Source organism: Callospermophilus lateralis, chromosome 17 (genome assembly GCF_048772815.1).
Source record: "Callospermophilus lateralis isolate mCalLat2 chromosome 17, mCalLat2.hap1, whole genome shotgun sequence".
Classification (NCBI taxonomy): Eukaryota; Metazoa; Chordata; class Mammalia; order Rodentia; family Sciuridae; genus Callospermophilus; species Callospermophilus lateralis.
Window position 1 is genome coordinate 77,862,632 of NC_135321.1, and position 18,395 is coordinate 77,881,026.

The 18,395-nt window shown below is 51.8% G+C and overlaps 1 protein-coding gene across 1 annotated transcript in view; it reads left to right on the top strand.

Annotated features, from left to right (window-relative positions):
• The first annotated feature begins 12,482 nt into the window (after positions 1–12,482).
• LOC143382734 (E3 ubiquitin-protein ligase RNF213-like) overlaps positions 12,483–18,395 on the top strand; it is a 108,568-nt gene continuing 102,655 nt past the window's right edge. Inside the window, exons 1-2 of the mRNA XM_076836931.2 lie at positions 12,483–12,548; positions 15,057–15,134. Coding sequence (XP_076693046.2) covers positions 12,483–12,548; positions 15,057–15,134 — 144 coding nt within the window. The remainder of the gene's footprint in view (positions 12,549–15,056; positions 15,135–18,395) is intronic.

Genomic DNA, 18,395 nt, shown 5'->3' on the forward strand with positions numbered 1-18,395 from the left:
CCCATGGAGAATGAGTGTCCTCGGGTCCAATTAATTACACACTCATATTGACATTACTTGTGACTCTGAAAGTTGGTAAGCTTTCTACCCTATGGAAAAAGTTTTGCTTTAAAATTTCTTGATTCTGATTTTACTTTATAAAATACCATATGAAGTGTAGGCAGCTAGTGCTTTATGGAATAGGAAAAAAAGCATCATTAAAAAGTCTAGGGGTGGGGCAGAAAAAGAAGTTCAGAGAAAATGATAATTACTATTTTTATAAAAGAAAGGAATTAACTTCTGAAACTCACTGAATGCAGCCATCTTAAATACTATCAAATTAATATTAAATATTTTTTCTTGAGCTCTTTGAAAGCATATCATAATTGGGGTTTTATTGTAAAATAAAAACTAACAGTGAATGCTGTCTCATAGAAGGCATAAAAGGGGAACAGGAAAAAAAAAAGAGAATTTTATCACTGTGTTGTGCTCTAGAGGCTGTAGGAAGGCCCTGGCAGAGGTGGGAGTAACTGTAGGCCATGTCTTCATTCCCAACAGTTCAGGATTCAAATGTGAATTCAATTTTGAAACACTGTGCTAATATCTCCCTGCTGTACTTACTAAAGCAACTTGGGTTCCAGCAAAAGCAGTGTGATCATTCAAACTGGGGCTCTGGGTCTTCTTCAGTACATGGTACTTGCTGCTTCTTGCTGTTTTTTTCTGAATGAGGAAGACCCATCGTGGATATTTATTTGGGTATTCCTCCTGAAATTTGGTCACTACTGAGAAGGTTTTGGTGGAGTTTTGAAAAAGATACTTACCAGCTCTAAGAACTATGAAATGGACATCTAATGACTTCATGAACAGACTCATGAGTACCACTTTAAATCTCAGGTTTCACTCTGGAAGTTTGGATTTTCAGTCCAATGAAGGTATTGGACTGACGCAGAGGAAACCCACAGGCCCCCCACCCAGGCACCAGCCAGCAGACCTCCCAAGTGGTTTCTACTGTGCTCACACCCATCACTCATAAACAGCACATTCAATCCCCAGCAGCAGCAGCAGCAGCAGCAAAGAACTGGTAGCCCAGAACTTTCCCAATGGGACAAGAGTTTCTGGCAGCAGCCCAGACAGCACTGACAAGGGGAGGTCACAAAGCTCAGATTGTTGAGGGGGGATGTGTGCTTCCTGATCTGAAATAAGCCAACAGTTCTCAGGTGGTACACAGAGAGAGGCTGCCACAGGTCCCACAGGAAGCCAGAGCTAGGAGGGACTGTCCCGTCGGTGACAGCAGAGTTCTATTCTAGACCAGAAACCAGGAGTGAAGGTGGTCAGGGCAAGGCTTCTGCCAAGGCCTCATACATCCAGGCCTCTCACTCTCAAGGATGTGCACTGGGCCTTGTAACCTGGAGGGCCTTTGCTAAGTGGCCAGACCTGATCTGAGAGCAGGCCTTGAACCTGCACCCAGGGGAGACTGTGGTGGTTGTGAAGGCCCTGGGAAGGGTAATGCTGGTGGAGCAGCTTGGGGTTAGCGTGGTCTGATGATTGCTTGGTTCTTGGCCCCAGTGAGGCTGTGGGCCTGGACTGTGTCCCCCGTGGTTAGTCAGTGCCACCTGGGGGAGATTGCTATGGCCCAACATTGTCCCTCACTTTGGTGGGCCATAGCAGCAGAGCAGGGGAGGGGTTGAGAGGACCTTAGTGGAGCCCTGTGGATGGTGGCAGCTGTATCCTACAGGCACTGCATCCTTTGGGCACACCCCTGCTGGAGATGATTGAGCCCCATGGCAAGCTGGGGCGAGAATTACTTTGTAAGCTATAACTGGGGCAGGGGCTGGCTCAGTGATAGGGTGCTCACCTGTCATGCACAAAGCCCTGGATTCCATCCCTAGTTCCTTCCCCTGCACAAAGCTGGAAACACCGTGGGCAAACTAGAGGAAGACTATGGCTTGCATTTTCCTTCCCAAGGCAGGAGGTCGGATTCACGCCCAGGTCACTCCCTGTATATCCCTGGCCTTGCTCTTGTCTTCTATCTCTGCCTTCCACAAACCTTCTTTTTCCCCAGGCCTCACCAATGTTTTGGATTCCCTCGTCTCCTTCTATTCAGTCATCAGCAGCTTTGGGCAGTAAGTGACCACATCCTTCCTTCTCTGTTCCTCCGGGAGGGACCAGCCGAAGAACCCCTTTCCCCACCTGGGTGCTTTGCCCACATTGGACTCCTTTCTCATTCTCTACCTGGCCTCCTGACTACCCCTGGTCAGTTGTGACTAAGTCTGCAGTGTGGTGGAGGTGGGGCTCATGCCTGCCCCTTAGGATGGCATCTGAGCTTCCTGCGCTGTGCTTAGTGCAGGAAAGTTCCCAGCACAGGCAGGTTCTCCAAGCACGGTGATGCCCAAGTTAATTCCCCAAAGTGGAGGCAGGAGGACTGAGGCTCTGCCCTGATGAGTTGGCCTTGGGGCCAAGCCTAGGCCCCTCAGGCTGTCCTTGAGTAGTGGCAAGTGGAGGGAAGTGGTACCTAGCCAGCACCTGAGTGGGTAGAAGACAAAACAGGGGGCCTCAAGAGCACTCAGGCTTTCTGGTGTGTTCTTGGTAATGGAAGCTGGGTGTTTTGAGCACAGCTCTCCCTCACTTCCTCCCCCAGCCTAGGCACCCTGGGAAGATCAGTCTCTGCCTGCAGATGGAGGCCTCCCCTTCCCCTTCAGGGCTTCCAGGGATCAACATGTGTATCTGTTCACTTGCAAGACAGCCATGAATGTCCAGTTGGGGTGTGCACCCCAGCAGGGGGGCTGGTGACTGGGGTGCACAGCCTCCATGATTCCCTGTGTCCCTGAAGGCATGGGGAGGAGGGAGGCAGCCCACAGTTGAAGGGGTGTCCTGCTTAGCAGGCCACAGAGTCTGCTGCTGTGCATGGCTCTCTCTGTCTCTGTGGCTGTGCGGGTGCAGGGTGTCAGAGCTTGTTCCCCACCCTCCTGGGGGAGGCTGCGTGGCCTTCCAGCCAGGACCCTGGCCCCTGAGTGATGCCCACTCCCCACCCCAGGTGTGCCGGTACTTTTGTCACTGGACTACATGACCTTGCTTTTCTACCACATCCCCAAGGCTCTGCTGGCTGCTGTCATCACCATGGCGGTGGCCCCCCTGTTTGATACCAAGATCTTCGGGACACTCTGGCATGTTAAGAATACATATATGGGCCAGATGGCGATGGCCACATCTATCATCCCAGCCACTTGAGAGGCTCTGGCAAGTAGGAGAGCAGCTGGGCAAATTTAGCAGGATCCTCTCTCAAAGTAGAAAGGGCTGGGGTGCGGCTCAGTGGGAGAGCCCTTGCCTAGGCTGTGTGAGACCCTGGGTTGCAATTCCCAGTGCTGAAAAGAAAAAATATGTGCTGGTCCAAAAGCTGAGAACACTGTAGCACTGGGTTTGCAAAGCCTGAGGGCACCCTTAACCACTCATCCCCACAGATCTGTTCTGTTTTGCTTCCTGAAGAAGTGTAAGAACTTACACAGATTATGAGGCTTTCTTCCCGTGGCCCCAGGGAGTCACCAAATGAAAGTGGTGGCTATTTTATTGTGTCCCAGGGCTTTCCTGCACATTTTATCTTTAGAGTAGCCTTGGAACGTGTTGACGTTCTGTGTGCAATATAAGGCTCTCCTGGGAAACTGAGGCTCGTGAAACATTTCTGAGTCACATATGTTGGGGGGACTCTGGGACTGCAGTTTGCCCTCAGGAACTTCCTCAGAGAAGGAGACCTGCAAGTCTGGGGGTTTGTGGTCCCCACATACCCATCTCCTGGGTCCCTTGATGTCCCCTTGACAGCCCTGCTGCTTCCCTCCCTCCAAGGTCACTTGAGGGAAGGCCCAGGAGGGTCCTGCCTGAACCCCAGGCACAAAGAGGTCTTCCTCTGTCCAACACCTGTGTACCAGCAGTGGCCTGTGGCTGCTGCCCCTGAGGCTCCAGAATGGAGGCCTCTGGCTGCTTTGTGTCCATGACCACCATTGCTCCACGTGTGAGGACCAGTAGGCTGTTGAGCTGAATGTAGGGTGCATCAGGCTCAGGTGGTAGCACAGAGCCTGGGAGCAGAGGCGACTCTCAGCAGACTTCTCTCCCAGGGCTGGACCTGATACCACTCTGCATCATGTTGCTGCTGTGCTTCTGGGAGGTCCAGTACAGCGTCCTGGCTGGAACTCTGATGTCCTCACTCATCCTCCCGCACTCTGTAGTCAGGCACAAGAGCCAGGTGCGGGTCAGGGTGGGCACTCAGGGGTGGGACTCCTTGGCCAGACTGTCCTGGTGTCTGAGTTCATGGGGCACTGTGGTTACCGCTAAAGATGACCTCCTCTTGTGCACCACAGCAATCTCCACAGTGCCTGGCCTCCTGCCAGCACCCCTGCTGTTCCTTCAGCGCACTTCCAGCTTGGGACAGGCCAGGCCTGGCAAGAGGCTGGGTCCAACCTGCCTCCAGGACTCAATCCCTTCCCTCTACCTTCCCAGGTGTCAGAGGGCTCCAATCTTGTCCTACATCTGGCCAGTGGCCTGCACTTCCCTGCCATCAATGCCCTGGGGAGGCAATGTTGAGCAGGCCTGGGAAGGTATGTGGCTGGGCTGAGGTCACTGTGAGCTCCCACTTCCCTCTGTTCCAGGGCTCTCTATTCCCCCACCCTGGCTTTCAGGACCGGAGGCCAAGCCCCAGCCATCAGGGAGACGCTCACCTGCTTGCACATTAATGAGGCTGATACACAGAAGGTCTCCAGTGGGTAATGAGCCCCATACCACCCTGACTGTGCTTCAACATGGACCACAGTGTCCCAAGCATGGCTCTCCCTGCCCGTCAGGGACAAGTGAGTCCTGTCACCCTGACATCCTCACTGGGTGTGACAGAGTGGCCTGCCCCCCAGGATCCCCATTGCGCTGAGCTGTCCTGGAGTGCACACATCTGCAGCATCGACTACACCATGGTGCTGGGGCTCTGCGACCTCCTGGAGAACTTCCACAGGAGGGTGCTTCAAGAAGCCTCAGCACCCAGCAGGGAGATGGACCACACAGGAGGATGACCTGCTCAGAGACTCAGAGCCCTCCGGAGTCAGGGATGCTGACCCACGTGGCCAACCTCTTCCTGGCACTAGACACTATGGGTCGTGTTTGCAGAGCACTCCTCCTGGTGGTCTTTGGAGACTGTTCATGTAGAGATCCCTCCCCTGGCAGCAGCCACACACCCCCACCCCCCACCCCGGACAGGCTGTCTTCCCTTGTCCTACATGTGTGGAGGTGAAATGACCCTCTCCAGATACAGGCCTGTGCAGCCAGGCTGCCCACCCTGTGTGTCGAGCAGGAGGGCCTGTTTCCTGGACTGGAGAACGTCTGTCCCCAGGTGCCAATGCTCTGTGCCCTACTAACTGCTGACCTAAAGGGGTTCTAGTGCTTCTCCATCCTGGAGGAGGCAGGTGTGTGCAGCCTTTGACTTAGCTGTCCTGCTGATCCTCTTTCCTATCACACTCTGTAGCCCTTTGGGGTCAGCCTCTGACACAGAGTTGGGGAGTAGGCAATCGCCTTTGATTCCATTGCACAAACTGAACCACCCTTACTTCTGCTTTTTTAGAGCTTGAAAAACTTGTGTCTTTGGCAGAGAAATAACTGCAGCAAGACCAGGTACCCAGCCCCTCAACAGCTGTAAAGACCCCATCCCAGAACAAAAGAGATCCCTGCGAAGGGCTTGATCAGACCCTCAGTGGGTGTCTGGTGTTGAAGATTCTCCCAGAAGGTCCCTGTCACTGTGATTTGATACGAGATGCCACCTGATAGACACATTGGCCCAATGGAGCAGAGAAAGGGCTGCAAGGTGATCCCAGAAGAAAAGGGAGTCCATGCGAGGCCCAGGTAGGACTCTAGTATTCTTTGGGACAACTGGAAAAACCTTCTGCATGTCCCCTGGGCATGGACATTTGGGGAGAGGGGCTTGGCAAGAGCCTATCAGATTGACAGACCAAGTGACAGAGAAAGGAACAGGGTTCCACAGCTAGGTGGGCGAGGTGTGCTGTACCCAGCACCTGCCCAGATCCACACTGAGCTCCAGCAGGGAGGAGTCTCAGAGGTGTCAATCTTTTTTATTTATTTATTTATTTTTAGTATTTGGCGGACACAACATCTTTGTCTGTATGTGGTGCTGAGGATCGAACCCGGGCCGCACGCATGCCAGGCGAGTGCGCTACCACTTGAGCCACATCCCCAGCTGAGATGTCAATCTTGATGCAGCATGCGTGTGTGGCTGGGGAGGACACCAAGGTGAGCCAAATAACTTCAAGTCTATTTCAAAAGAATTCTGTTTGTTTTTTTAATTGAAGTAATAGCTTTGGCGTTTTTGTAAAAATCATAAACACCTATTGTAAAAAAAAATGCAGGAAACCACTCCCCCGGTCCCCCTCTACTCTGGTGACCACCCCAGAACTTCCTGCTCCCTGGAATACACATATCTGTCAGAGTGTGGACACACTCCTGGCTCCACGTGCTCCATTCATGGTGCTCTGTGACCTGCATTTTCATGTATCATTTGCTGTGAATTACTGTGACAATGAATAGTGTCAGAATAAATGGTTTTTAATATCTGTATCTGTATTATAATGTCCTCAGCGAGCTCTCTGTTGAATAGGTACATGGATTATGGGCTGAATTGTTTGCCCTAAAATTCATCATTGTGTTTTGTTTTTTGGGGGGTGGGGGTTGGTGGTACCAGGGATTGAACCCAGGGGTGCTGAGCCACACCCTAGCCCTTTGTGTTGATTTTTTGAAATTTTGAGACAGAGTCTGGCTAAGTTTGGACCAGTCACTCCTGGGGAATTTTGATTGAAGTGAAATTTTATAATATTGCCCTCCCCCTTTTCTATGGTGCGGGGGATTGAACCAAGACCTGTGTGTGCCAGGCGAGTGCTCTACCGCTGAGCTTATCTAACCTCCTTAGTAGCTGGGATTACCAGGGCATACCATTGTGTATGGCTTAAAATCAACCCTTTTAAGTAACACTCTGGGGACCTTCAGCTCACAATGTTTCCCAGCAGACCCCTCTGTTTAGTTCTGATTTTTTTTCATCAACCCAAAATAGAGACTCGTTGCTACTATTCAGCTACCCCAGATTCCAGGCTCCCCCAGGTAACCATAGTTCTAGCAAATGCACAGCCCAGGTGCTATGTCTGAGCTTCACTGCAGCCTTACCCTCTTTTTACCCTCAGGCAGCCATGAGAGCAAATCAGTGCCTTTCAATGATTTTAGCAGATGACCCAAAAGGGGAAATGCTTTCGAATATTGAATAAACCAAATCAGATTTTGCCCTCCACAGCCCAGCTGGGCCAGGGCAGTGTGACAGGTGACCAAGAGCTTAGTGCAGACACCCAAAACTGGGCTGTGAGACAGGTTTCCTGAGAAGTGCTATAGAAGGTCCCACGGTGCTTCTCCAGGGAATAGTGTTCCATCCCCATAGCACCTTTTCCTCTCCAGGGTGCTCTGGTGGGCACCAGTTTCCCCAGGGAAGGGTTGTGTGCATTGCCAGCAGATCAGCTTAGCTGGCTTCTTTCCACTGTGTGATCAGAACTCATGGAACTTGGTGAGCATGCGAGAAAGTAGCTTTCTACAGATAACTGACTTGCCCTGATTCCCGGCAAGTGTGAGAGAATGCCCGTGCCCATGGGATAATATGTACTATGGGATAATATGTACTCTGGATATTCTGGCCCAGTGCCTTGACATGACTAGGTTCCTTTGAACAGAGAGGAGGACTTAAGGGACATGGTGCTTAACTGTCCTGTTTTCCAGGAATGACACATAGGTCAAAGAAAGCTGGCATTGTAAAGGAGGGAAGCCTTCCAGGGACTCTGCAGAGAGTGTCCCCCTCCTGTTGTTTTCAAGGCTGCCACAGAACTAGAGGGTGAGCCAAGTCAAAATGCTACAGAAGTCACTGAGGCTGGCTTTGAACTTGCGATCCTCCTGCCTCAGCCTCCCCAGCTGCTGGGATTACAGGTGTGCACCACTGCACCTGAATTCTCTTTTGATAGATGGTCTCTAAATCGCCTCAGATTTTTCTTAAATAAATTCTCCCATTGCTGTCACCTCTGGTTAATTTCCAGAATTCTTCTGAAATTTCAGTGTTCCCTTATGTGGCCTTTAAGGACTCTAGATGTGAGCAAGCAAAGGATTTTAAGAGAGAGAGTAGAAGGAAAACCTTTAGGGTAGAGGAGGAATCAGGAGGAGGGAGCATGGGAAGGAGTGGGAAGATATGGAGATGAGATTGGCCAAATTATGTTTCCCTGTATGTACAAATTCACCACTACTGAAACTCACCATCCTGTATAATTAATGTACACCAATAAAAGAAGTTTAAAAACAAAATTTCCAGAATTCTTGAAAAGCTGATTGGAGCTTTTTGGTTTTCTTTGATGTCTCTGCAGTCCATATTTAAGAAATGAATGAAAAACCATAAGACCCCTGTGAGGGAGGACAGTGACCCACTAGCTAGCCATGCAATTCAGTTAAGGCTGGCAACCAATACTGAAAGAATATAACTAGTCCTGGGCACAGGGACCACACCTGTAATCCCAACCACTCTGGGAAGCTGAGGTGGGAGGATCACAAGCTCAAGGACAGCCTGGGCAGCTTAGTGAATCCTTGTCTCAAAAAGGACTGGGATGCTCAGTGGTGGAGTGCTTGCCTAACATGTGAGATCCTTGTTCCATCCCCAGTACCTCAAACAAACCAACAAAAAACTGGAAATAACCCCTGTGTCCATCAGCAGGGGACCAGCACTTCATGTTAGGGATGAAAGGAAACAGAGGGCTGGAGCCTCCCTGGAAACTGAGGCAGTGTGAAGGGTTCTTGGTATCAAGTCAGAAATACTTAAGGCACAGTGCTCAGAGTTACAGGCATGCATTGATTAGAAGGGACAGGAACGGGGAAAAGAGGACAGTCTCAAGGGATGTTAGAAATATCAATCACAGGAAAGCAGGGAGCTGAAACTCAAAATCTCAGTTCTGTGTTCTGACAAGAAAGTTTAAAGTCAGACACCAAAGTCATGCAAAAGAACTATAGTATAAGTGAAAGATGAAAGTAAAGTTAAATCAAACAAAGGAGACAACACTGTCTCCAAATTAATTACTGTTGGATGTTTACCAGGAGAACTGGGCCCATGGGATCCAATTAAGGCTGCATTTGGAAATAGACCATCAGCCTTTCTATTTCTCATAGGGAGACTCTGGGCCCTTTCAGAGAGGAGAGGGATTATGCGCCTGTCTGGCCCCTTAGTTTTATTGGTGGTCCCAGTGAAACTGGTGTTTTGTGATGAGACTAGTCCCATGCCTGGCCAATTTTCTTCTGGGTTCTTATCTTGCAAATTAGAAAAATACAATTCAGGGACAAGCCAGGCATGGAGGTACATACCTATAATCCCAGCAATGTAGGAGGCAGAGATAGAATGATCACAAGTTCAAAGTCAGTCTCTGAGCAACTTAGCAGGACCCTTTCACAAAATTTAAAAAATTAAAAGATAGGCTGGGATGTGGGGATGTGGCTTAGTGGTTAAGCACCCCTGGGTTCAATCCCCTATACCAAAAAGAAAGAAAGAAATAGGTCTTGATGGTGCCTATTAATATTTCTAGCAGTTAGTCTGCTGTGTAGTCTCTGCCTCTGAAGGAGGGACCCATTGCCTAACCATAATCTACTCTTATTCACCAGGAAGCTTCCAGAGTCCTGCCCAAGTTCACCTCCTCTTGACTTTTGATTGACAGCTTGGGGGCTGTATGACTGCCTCCAAGAGGAAGGTGTGGTGCTCAGGGTAAGAGGTTTTAAGGAAACTGAGTCCCCCTGTTTTTGTCTCAATTCCCCTTCCCCTTAATTGATTCATTACCCTTTGAATAGCCCCCATCATGTTTTGTGAAGGTCTTGGGTATCAGGATGATTGGGGGTTGTGGCATAGTCTGGGTGATATGGAGGGGGGGGGGGGTCCTGGAGACTTGGTTACAGGAGCCAATGAAGACGTGGTCCTGAAGGCAGCTTTTCTTAATTAAGGCTGCGGGATGTTCTAACATACTCAGACCCCACCTCCCAGGGCTCATCTGTCAGAGAGGTCTCTCTGTGGCTTTCAGTCAACCTCCCTGTCTTCTCCCTGCATGCCATTCATGGCTGAGCACCCACCTGACCCTGGCACTACAATGGCACAGGAGTCTCAGATACATTTTGCTGAAGTGAGCCACACAGGAAAGACAGTGTCCTGTGGTTCTGGTAGGTACAGTTGTAAACCAGGTGAAGTCCATAGCCACAGGAGACTGGCTTGCTGGGGCAGGCTGCAGGCTGGAGCCTGCCAGGGCCTCAGAAGCCATCCTGGAGCCATGCGACTGTCCTGTATCTTGACTGGCTGGTCATCGTGTGTGGGGTGGGTTTCTCAAAATGCACTGAACCTGCATTAAAACAGGCAATTCATTAACTATAAACTATAGATCAATGAAGTTGATTTAATAAAGGAAAAAATAAATAAAAGAAAACCAAGCACAGTGTTGCACGCCCACAATCCCAGAGCCTTCAGAGGCTGTGGCAGAAGGATCACAAGTTCAAGCCCAGCTTCAACAACTTAGCAAGCCTTTCTTAAAGTAAAAGGTAGTTAAAAAGGCCTGGAGATGCAGTTCAATAGTAGAGGCCCTGTGTTCATCCTCAGTACCAAAAGAAAAAAAAAAGAAGAAGAAGAAGAAAGAACTACCTACACAAGCCAGATAAAATACATGGTGCGTGGACCATAAAGTATGACCTCTTAAGGTCATACCAGGTTTATGCCTGGTGATTTCTGAGCCCCTTCCCCACCACCCCCACTCCCTCCTTTCCTAACACTGAATCCTCGAAGTCCTTCAGTTACATTCTTCTTCTCAATGTCCCCTCCTATGCAGCTTAGGGGCTGCTTTTGTTTTCTTTTGTTTTTGGTTCCAGAGATTGAACCCAGGGATGCTTAAACACTAAGCCACATATCCAGGCCTCTTTATTTTTTATTTTAAGACAGGGCCTCACTAAGTTGCTGAACTTGCCATCCTCCTGCCTTAGCCTCCCAAATCACTGGAATTGTAGGCGACTGCCCCTGTGCCCAATGGGACTGCTTTTTTCATTAGGCTTTGACACTCATCAGTGGCCTTTTGAATTTTCAAACTCTTAGCCAAATGTTTTTGCTTGCATCAGTAACCAGCAAGTAAGTGCAGCGGAGGCCCCGCTGAATCTCCCAACCACTGGAGGACAGAGTTTTCACATCAGGTTCTTTCCTCCAATAAGATTTACTGCTCTGGTGCTGGTGCTGGTGCTGGAAAGGAGAGAGGTGGAGGGAAGTAGTCAAGTCCAACCGACCACACTAAGGAGCAACGAAGCCAAAAAGAGCAAGACGGTGAAGCCACTGGGGCCCTGGATGATTTCAGTGTTGTGGTCATGGGCCCCTGTGATGCTATAAGAGGTCACCACCAGCTGCCACCCTCCAGTTGGTGGATCTGAGCCTGTGGTAGACAATGCATTCTGGGCTGATGCAGGACTTTTTCAGCCTGCACTGTTCTAACCCAGGCAAAGATTGACACCCGGACATTTGTTATTCCAAAAGGTTAAAGGAGCAGGATCCTCATGCAAGAGTTTTCAGGCCCAGAAAAGAGCAGGCCCCACCTGCCAAACTTGACTCCAGACAATTTTTACCCAAAGATCTGAAGACAGTTGGGAAGTAGATATCACAGAAACCAAGAGCTACAGGCCTATCTTGTTCTGCAGTATTCGTTTAAGCAGTTTAGGAGGAGATGTGGGTCTTCTATTCATCCCGCTTGGCACACACACCCTGCATTGAAATATCTTGGTATAGGAGGCAGAAGGTCCAGGGGCCCAGGCCGGAGCAGCCATGGAGCAGTGAGCCTCAGACCTGGACAGCCCTGCCTCCTACAAGACCCTTGTCCTCAGCAGCCTGGCTCTCAGCAGCTCACACCTCCAGCACCTGCTCACATCTCCAACACACACACACACACACACACACACACACACGCAGACATGTGTGTGCATGTGTGGACACACAGTAGAATCCCTCTGCCTACCCTCCACTGGCAGGAAAGCACCCTTCCGTGCTCTGCAACTGCCTGTGGCTAAACAACCTGGAGGTGACACCAGGACCTTCAAGACACTCAGGAGAGGAACAAAGTGACATCTCAAGCATGTTTGGGATCAGATCCAATCTGTGGAGGGAAGCTGCTTTGGCGCCGCAGGAGACGCTTCCAGGGAAGGAGCAGTGATCTGGAAGGGTGCCAGGTCCCTGGGGGGGGGGGGAGCTTTGCACTAGGAAGAGGGAGGAGGGGCCAGTGGACAAAAAGCTCGGCGGGGGGCCCCCATCTCCCTGTGCTGCAGGTGCACCAGATCCTGCTGGGCAGGATGCAGCGATACCCCAGTGCGGGTTTTAAGGGTTCCAGGTGTCCCTGTGGTGAGGGTTCCCTCCCTGGGTACCGGCTCCCACAGGGTAGGGTTCAGGGATGGATATGAGTTTCCTGGGCGCGAGGGACCTCCAGAGACCTCCAGAGACCATGATGCGGATGCAGGTGCGGGTTCACGAGGCATAAGTCTCCATGGTTGGGGCGACGCCCAGCTGGCTCTTCCTGCTGGTTCCAAGTTTTGGTTTCTCCTCGGCATACGGGTCCCGCACCACACCCCCCTGGGCGGCGGGGCTGCAGGCCTTTCTTGGTTTCCGGGCGACTTCCCTGAAGGGCAGGCCCTCCACCCCCGACCTGCCCCAGCGGGAGCGTGCAGCAGCCTCTCCAGCAGCGCTGCAGGGATGGAAAGGCTTGGGCGAGAGCGCTTAGGGGCAGGCAGCCTGATGGCCGATCTGGGGCCTGTGGCCCCGCCCCAGCGTCCTTCTGCGTCACCTGTAACCACTCTAGTAACTTTTAGGAGAAAGGCGCACTGTCCACCCCCCACCCCACCCCACCCCACACACCCCGGCCAATTTCCAGGGCAGGGTGGCGTCTTTGAGCAGCGCAGACCAGACCACAGGTCAGCAGTTCTTGTCCCCGCCTGTTTTTCCTTGGTGGTGGCTAGGGGCGGGGCCGAGCCTTGAGTTTTGCCCCTGGCCAGTGACTGGCAGAAGGACTGGTGGGAAAGAAAGGAAGCTGAGCAGGGAGTGTTGAGTATCTAGGGCGCTCACTCCGCCTTTTGGCCCTTGGTGCAGACAAGAGAGTGCTTTGGAGAGGTGTCCCAAGCCCTACTCTGGAAGTGCTCTTCTGTAGGCTAGTGGAGCACTCCACTGGACAACCTCAGACAGTGACCAGCCAAGATACACTGCTCCAAAATGTGACCTGACAGATACATACCTCCCCCCCCCATACACTTAGGCATATCTGTGACTGGTTATTCTTAGAAACCTGGATACCAGGAGTAGCTCTGACAGCTGTCCTTGTGTAAAAGAAATTGCCCCCAGTGAAGGAGATCTGCATTAGTAAAGAGGGCTGCTCCCTGACAGCTTCAGTTACCTGGGAAACTGCATAATGACACCGTCTCCAATCATCTCATGGTTCTACCCTGGCCCTCTTTTTTTTAATTGCATATTTATAACCTTTTCTCTATTTAATTAATTTATTTATTTATCTGTTTATCTATCTATCTATCTATTTATTTATTTATTTTTTGTGGTGCTGGGGATTGAACCCAGGGCCTTGTGTATGTGAGGCAAGCACTCTACCAACTGAGCTATATCCCCAGCCATCTGGCCCTCTTTTAACCATGTCCACCCCCAGTAGTCCCCAAGCTCTGTCCTTTCCTGTAGCTCTGGTGTTGTGTAAGGCCAACTGACCCTTCTTTAACTCATATTTTGTGTGTAGGTATGTAATCAAATGTGCATAATTATCCTCCTGTTAATCTGTCTGATGTTGATTTAATTCATAGCTCACTCAGCTAAAGAACCTAGAAGGGTGGAGGGAAGCCGTGTTTTGCTCCTGTACAGTGGAAAGGAGCCTGGGGGAGCAGAGAGGGAATCATTGAAGGTGTTTGAGTGAGGAACTGCCAGACCTTGGTGGTATTTGATTCAGGGGACTGTGTGGAGGGGAGGGGGGCATGATGGGAACTGGGGCTGGGCTGTAGCAGGTGAACTTTGGGAGAGGGGCAGGGGCTGCAGCAGAAGTCTGCATGAAGCTGGTAGGTACCTCCAGCTGGTGAGGTGCCACAGCTGCAGCCACTGCTTCTGTAGCTTTTTGATGCAGGACCAGCAGAAGAGGGTGGTGGATGGGTGGGTGTGCCTTGGGATTCATGGGTTAGGCCAGAGTTAAGGCCTGCCATCTTGACCTTGACCCTTTCCCTAGTTGGATGCCACCTGGTTAAGGAGAAGAGTGGGCTTCCATAGATGGCAGTGTCCCCCAGTTATTGGGAACCCTGACCGCAGCCTGTTAGCCCTGGGCCGCCCAGTACAGACTGACCTCTGCAGGAGGCACTGCTCAGCCAGAGGTGACCATGGCCACTAGCACCTCTCTAATGCTGTAAGCTGTCCCTGTAAGACTCACCTAACTCTCATCTGTGCTTAGGGCTACCTGTGGGGCAGCTGTCTTCTCCTCTCTCTCAGGGAGCAGGGTGAGATACTAAGGCCCCCGGGCAGGAAGTGGCACCTGGCTCCAGGCTTGCTTTCCAAGCAGCTCTGCAGGCTGCCTGGGGGTCACCTGGGTTAGGCCAAGGTTCTTCCCTGGCTGCAGGTCCACCTGAGTCTCCTGCCCACCTCCCCTAAGTTCTCAGTGGTTGTGTGGGAAGCTGGCCTGGCTTGTGGTTTGAGCTGCAGTCTTAGCCTCCCTGGGTGGTTGCAGAGACAGAGGGGGGCTTCTGGATGGAGTGGGATCCAGGGTAGAGTGGAACTTGGGATGGAGCAGTGGCCTTGAGCAGCCACAGGAGACACACTGCTGCTAGATTTCCATTGGCCAATGAACTTCCTGGCTACAGCAATCTCACTTTCTCAAAAAACGAAACTGAAATGGGACTGTGGTCACGTGACAGGAGGCACAGTTGTAGCTGCTGCCTTGGGAACTCTTGCTTCTCCTCTCAGACCTGCAGGGGAAGGGACACTGGGCTAGAGGATCCCCCAGCCAGAGACGGCACCCAAGTTCTGCAGCCAGTGTGGAAAGAGGTGCCTCCTGCAGCCCAAGGACCAGGCAAGTCCCAAGGGGCACTGGAGTCAAGTGGGGCATGGGGGCACCTGTGCCTTCCAGGCAGATGCCAGCAGGGCCAGCTTGCAGCCCACAGAACTCTTCCCAGGGGGCACTTTCCTCAAGCAGTTTTGTGAGGTTCTTTGCTGGAGTCACCTGTCCTGCTTCAAGTTTCCAGTCTCTTTTCTTTGAGAGAACTGAGTTTAGTCCCCCTCAGGGATGAGAAGCCTCTGGCTGAGCTGAAAGGCTCTGGACACTCCAGAGGATGTCTAGGGAGGTGTCTGAGCTGCTGGAGGGGGAGGGCTCTGGGGTGTGCAATGCCCTGGGAGGGGTCCCCGCAGCCTGCGCAGGCTGTCAGTGGAGGAACAGGAGGGGACCAGCTGTCAGATGGGCCTTTCCTGCTGATGGCTGGAATAGAGCAAGTGCCTCCCCTGCCCCTGTCCTGCTGCCCTAGAGCCCCTGGGGCACAGAGCTCCCAGAGGGCAGCACTGCTTTCCCTCAGCCCCAAGAATGCCCTGAGCACCTGGGACTTGTGGATCCTTGGGATGAGGCAGTAGCCATGAGCAGCCACGGGGCCTGAAGATTGTGAAGATGGAGTTGTGGAATGGTGGAGCCACCTGCCAGGGCTCCCCACCCCTGGGTACCAGGAGAACATCTGCCAGCTGGCGCCTTGGGAGGGGAGGGTTTGCAGTCCCAGGGGTTTAAAAAAGCCAAGCTGCTAAGCTGTGATGTGCCCAGCATTGTGCTAAACACGACATTATCATAAATCCCTGTCCTTCAGATGCTGAGAGTGAAGCACAGAGAGGTTAAGTAACTTGCCCACAGCCTCACAGCTAGCAACAAGAGACAGGATTTTGAACCCTCTGGAACCCAAGTGCAGGTTGAACTGTGGTTGAGTTCTTGCTGGTCTTGTTTGAGGGGAGAAAAGGGTACTGGTCTGAGTGATGAGCAGTGCCAGACTGTTTTCACAGGCTTGCTGTGGGGCCAGCATTAAAATTAATTATGGGACAAGACAGGGTGGTCCCTGACAGAGGCCACGTAGGGCAGATGGGGCAAACAGCACCCTGAGGGAAGTGGTGACCCAGGGTTCATCCTGCTGCAGGGCCTCCTGAAAGGCCACTGCCCTCTGCCCCTCTTTTCATTTTTGGTGAGGGGCTGGGATGGGCCCAGAACCACTTGCCAGCAGAATCTGAATAAAGGGCCATCTGCCTGAGGACAAGGATGTGAGGCCTTTTTACCAAAAGCTGCTGATTCTTCTCATCCTGGGGGCAGGAATCAGAGGAGAAGCAGCAAAGGGCAAATCTCTAGCCTTGGCCCTGAGCCTGAAGGTGGGATGTTTACACTTCAAAGGGGAGTAGTTGGATTCCTAGGGGTAGTTCTTTACAATCCAAAAGGCAAAAGGTAGGGGTGTGTTAATCAGGTTTCTTGGAGATGGCTGACTGGAAAGGGGCAGGAACTCTCCCTTTCTGGGCACTACTTCTCATCGCAGTGTTCTTATAGTTTATTTTATATCCAGGCCTGGGTTTGTCATCCTTTACACTACCAGGGCTGCCTTCCAGGGGGTGCCCATCCCTGCAGGTAGGGAGAGAGGGCAGAGTGGCCTGGCACCTCACCTAAGCCAGAGCCTGGCAGGGGTGCCAGCCCTGGCTTCCTCATGCCTGGTGGTGACTCTGTTTACTGGAATAGAAACTGAAACAGGAACTGGGGGCTTGGCTCCTCAACAGCGGAAGGCCACTCCTCTCAGCCACTTGGAGGTTCTTCAGGTGGTTCCATCTGCTGCAGGACCAGGGTAGGAATCCCAGGAATTTGGGAGCCAGCCAGGCCAAGGGATGCTCTGCCAGGAACGCAGGCCTGGAGGTCCTGTGGATGCAGGCATGGGGGGAGACCTAGACCTATGGTCTCTGCAGAGGTGGGGTGGGGTGGGGGATGGGCTTTGAGAGAGGTGGGCCACCCTTTCCTGCCCCAGGTCCCCAGGGATCCAGGCAGGGACTCCTGCCCAGAGTGCTGGGAGCTTCCTGGAGGAGGCACCAAGGTCCATGCAGCTGTTTCTTTTTCATTCTGTGTTCCTGGAGGATGTGTGTTTCTACAATGGAGGAGATAAGTTCAGAGTCTCCAGAGCATCAGGGCTCCTGGGAGCCTGGGAGTGTGCAGCTTGAAGCCTGGATGATGGCGCTCCCTGCAGGAGGAGCAGCCTTGCCTCTGGGGCCCAGGGTGGGTGGGGTTCAGCGGAGCCCCTGGCAAGGGTGGGTGAGACCCCATCAAACAAGGGGTGAAGGCCAGATAATAAGGTCCCACCCCCATGAGGTCTCCCAGGGGGTTCCAGTGGAAGCCCAGCCCAGGATATCCAGGAGGCCCAGAGCAGATGTCCACTGGGTGGGGAGGAGGCCTGGGCAGTGGTATCTGGTCCCTGAGTTTTGCTCCCCTCTGCCCCCAGTGCCTACCACACAATGGGCTGGAAAAACCTGCTGTACTATGCCCTGGTGTGTTTCCTATTCAACTGTAACAGAATTATTATAACATACATTTGGCATTTGATCTCTCTCTCTCTCTCTCCCTCTCTCTCTCTCTCTCTCTCTCTCATTTATTTATTGGTATTGGGGGTTGAATTCAGGGCTACTCAAACACTAAGCCTCATCTCCAGCCCTATTTTGTATTTTATTTAGAGACAGGGTCTCACTGAGTTGTTTGTTCCTTGCCCTTGTGGAGGCTGGCTTTGAACTCCTGCTTCAGCGCCCCCCAACCCCTGCCTCTGGGATTACAGGTGTGTGCCACTATGTCAGGCTGCTTTGGATCTTTTAAAGTGGAGCATTTCACGGGCTGGTGGAGCAGAGCACTTGTCTAGTGCCAGTGAGCTGGTTTGAGCTTCCACACATTTTTTTTTTCCTGGTCCTGGGGATTGAACCCAGGGTCCTTAGCCACTGAACCCCATCCCCATCCCTTTTTATATTTTATTTTGAGACAGGGCCTCACTAAGTTGCTGAGACTGGCTTTGAACCTGTGATCCTCCTGTTTCATCTCCTCTCCCACCCTCTCCCTCCCCATCTTGTTCATAGTCCAGTGGTGAAGCCAGAACTAGACAGGCAGTCAGTATAGATAGGTAAATTGAGTCAGGTCAGATCTAGGAGGCTAATTTGAGTGAGTCCAGGAAGTTGAAGGATTGAAATGTTAATTCCTTCAGCCCTTCCTCCACCCTTATGAATAACCTTCCCCTTCTCTAATCTATTGCTAAGGTAACCTGTGCCAGGAGCTGTCCCCCTCTATAGGGAG